Below are 2,701 nucleotides of genomic sequence, written 5' to 3'. Positions count from 1 at the left end.
GACGACTGCATCGGCGACCATGACAACGACAACTCCAATCACGCCGGCGACCACGACAACGACAACTCTAACCACGCCGGTGACCAAGGCAACGACAATTCCAACCACACCGGTGACCACAACAGAACCGACGCCGACGACGAGCTCGACGACCCCGGACAGTCCCGCGACCGCGGCAGAGGAGCCGAACTGCGCCGAGCTGGTTGTTTGATTCATTCCATCCTTTCCTTTTGATCGCCAAACTAATAAGTGTGTCGATCATCAAACTATAGCATGCTGGTCGTCGAATTTGTAAAAACGTCGGCGTCTGGGGCTGAAACCTCGTGACGCGGCTGGAAACTCGCTCGTCTAGGAAGGCTCGACGTAAAAAACGCTATCATCGGGGTACGTTGGGGCCAAACGGCTCGAGATGTTCTATCCATTTCGTTTGGCCCACAGAGCACTCTCGAGAAAATCCATTTCGAGAGCACTCTAGCTAGAGCGCGTTTCCGGAAGCACCAACGGATTTACGGAGTGGCCTACAGGATTTGCAGACGCAGTGGACTTTTCTCCGGGTGGATTTGGTGTCACCGTCGGTGTCTGCCCATCGGAGATTTGCCTTGATGGAGAATTCAATTTCCTCCCCTATGATTGACTGTTAAGCCAAGCTGACTAGTCATGGAGAGCTAGCTGCTTGCACGCTAGGACTTGTTAGCTGGCACATGCGTGGAGCGTTCTTCCTTGCCCAGATTGCTCATTCGTCACTGAAAGCTGCTGCTATCCACTGTATCTTGAAATCATGTTCATCCCTGTTGACACACACGATTAGCTGCAACGTCGCATTTCCAGCTGCGAATCCGTCAACTTATAGCCCGCGTACTCATCGGACATATCTTGTGCATGCCCAACCACCAGCAGGCCCGGCTAATTACGGAGCCACTGCATATATCAGCAGCAGAGTGGGGTGCCTTTGATCCTCACACCGAGGCCAGCTCCAGCTCGATCGATCGCCATGACGAACGGGTACCTGTTCCGGGAGTACATCGGCGCGCAGTTCACCGGCGTCCGGTTCTCCGACGTGCCCGTCAACACCGGCGTCAGCTTCCACTACATCCTCGCCTTCGCCATCGACTACACGCCGGTGGCGCAGAAGCCGACGCCGACGCCGACCAACGGCGCGTTCAGCGCGTTCTGGGACACGGCGAGCCTGTCCCGCGCCGACGTGGCCGCCATCAAGGCCGCGCACCCGAACGTGAGCGTCATGGTCGGCCTCGGCGGCGACAGCGTGCAGGACATCGTCAAGGTCTCCTTCGCGCCCAACTCCGTCGACTCGTGGGTGGCCAACGCCGTGGCGTCGCTCTCGCGCCTCATCAACGAGTACGGCCTCGACGGGGTGGACGTCGACTACGAGCGCTTCGCCACCGGGGTGAGCGTCGACACCTTCGTCGAGTGCGCCGGCCGGCTGCTCACCCAGCTCAAGGCCAGGTTCCCCAACATCACCACCTCCATCGCGCCGTTCGAGGACGACACCGTGCAGAGGTACTACAGGGCGCTGTGGGCAAGGTACTCCCGGGTCATCGACTACGTCAACTTCCAGTTCTACGGCTACGGCGCCAACACCGACGTCCAGACCTACGTGATGTTCTACGACCGGCAGACGGGCTACTACCCCGGCGCCAAGGTGCTCGCCAGCTTGCAGACCGGCAAGACCACCGAGGAGCTGGGGCTGCTCTCTCCGGACCAAGGCATCGCCGCGGCCAAGGAGCTGCTGCGGCAGAACAAGCTGCCGGGGTTCTTCATCTGGTCGGCGGACAGCTCCAAGCAGAGCGACTACAAGTTCACCTATGAGACCAGGGCGCAGGAGATCGTCGCCAACCATTGATCTCCAAACGGATGGCATACACTACTTACTATCAATAAGAGTTAGGCTTGCGAAGAGCCGTAGAATAAGCGCACTTGTAAGTGCGCGCGTGCAATCTTTAAATCCTTCATACGAGTGCTTGTTTGCAAAACTACTGCGTGAAAGTGGTGTGACGACGGTAAGAACAAAGTGGATGGTTCAGGAATGAAATGAAGCGTCGTTTCCCATCACCTTCCCCTTCTCCCGTCCCCTCCATGTTCGACTTCGACTGCCGACCATCCTGCCGCGCCCCAACCGCCAACCACCTCTTCGGATGGTTTTAACTTTCAGTAGTATTTCGATGGAATTCACTGAATTTCACTAGACACTGAAATATTTACATTTTGCCCAAAACATTTCAGCGATTCCAGTAGCCACATGAATTCAAATAACTTTCAAAATGTGCTTTGATTTTTTTCAAAAGGCTAATTGAATTCAAGTGATTTTTTGGCCCTTTGGCCGAAATACAAACCAAAATCACAGAAATTCCGGTTGTTGGTGAAATATATCTGAAACTGGAAGTGAAAATCAACCAGCACTAAATCGCATGCGTCTGCATTTTTGTCATCGTCGTCCCGTCCTCATCGTCTCTAGTTTGTGCCACGTGCGTTTTTCCATCTCTTACTCTCTCGACATTTTGATCTTTGGAAAAAGCATAAGTGAGAAACACCCGCGAGAGTCTCCCATCGCTACATTGATTTTGTCCGCTCCGGCGAGCTCTTGACCTCCGCATGACCTTCTCATGCATTTCTTGGCCCCTATGATCTTTTTCTTCCTTTTTTATTTCAATATGTTCCATTGATCTCTTGAAACAGGCATTCG

General features: G+C 54.4%; 1 protein-coding gene across 1 annotated transcript; it reads left to right on the top strand.

Annotated features, from left to right (window-relative positions):
• The first annotated feature begins 672 nt into the window (after positions 1–672).
• Positions 673–2,070, top strand: LOC123414974 (chitinase 1-like). The gene has a single exon (XM_045106692.1). It carries the CDS (start codon positions 992–994, stop codon positions 1,859–1,861), a length of 870 nt encoding a protein of 289 aa, XP_044962627.1. The 5' UTR covers positions 673–991; the 3' UTR covers positions 1,862–2,070.
• Positions 2,071–2,701: the final 631 nt, after the last annotated feature.

This window comes from Hordeum vulgare, chromosome 1H (genome assembly GCF_904849725.1).
Source record: "Hordeum vulgare subsp. vulgare chromosome 1H, MorexV3_pseudomolecules_assembly, whole genome shotgun sequence".
Classification (NCBI taxonomy): domain Eukaryota; kingdom Viridiplantae; phylum Streptophyta; class Magnoliopsida; order Poales; family Poaceae; genus Hordeum; species Hordeum vulgare.
This window is presented reverse-complemented; position numbering and strand designations above follow the sequence as displayed.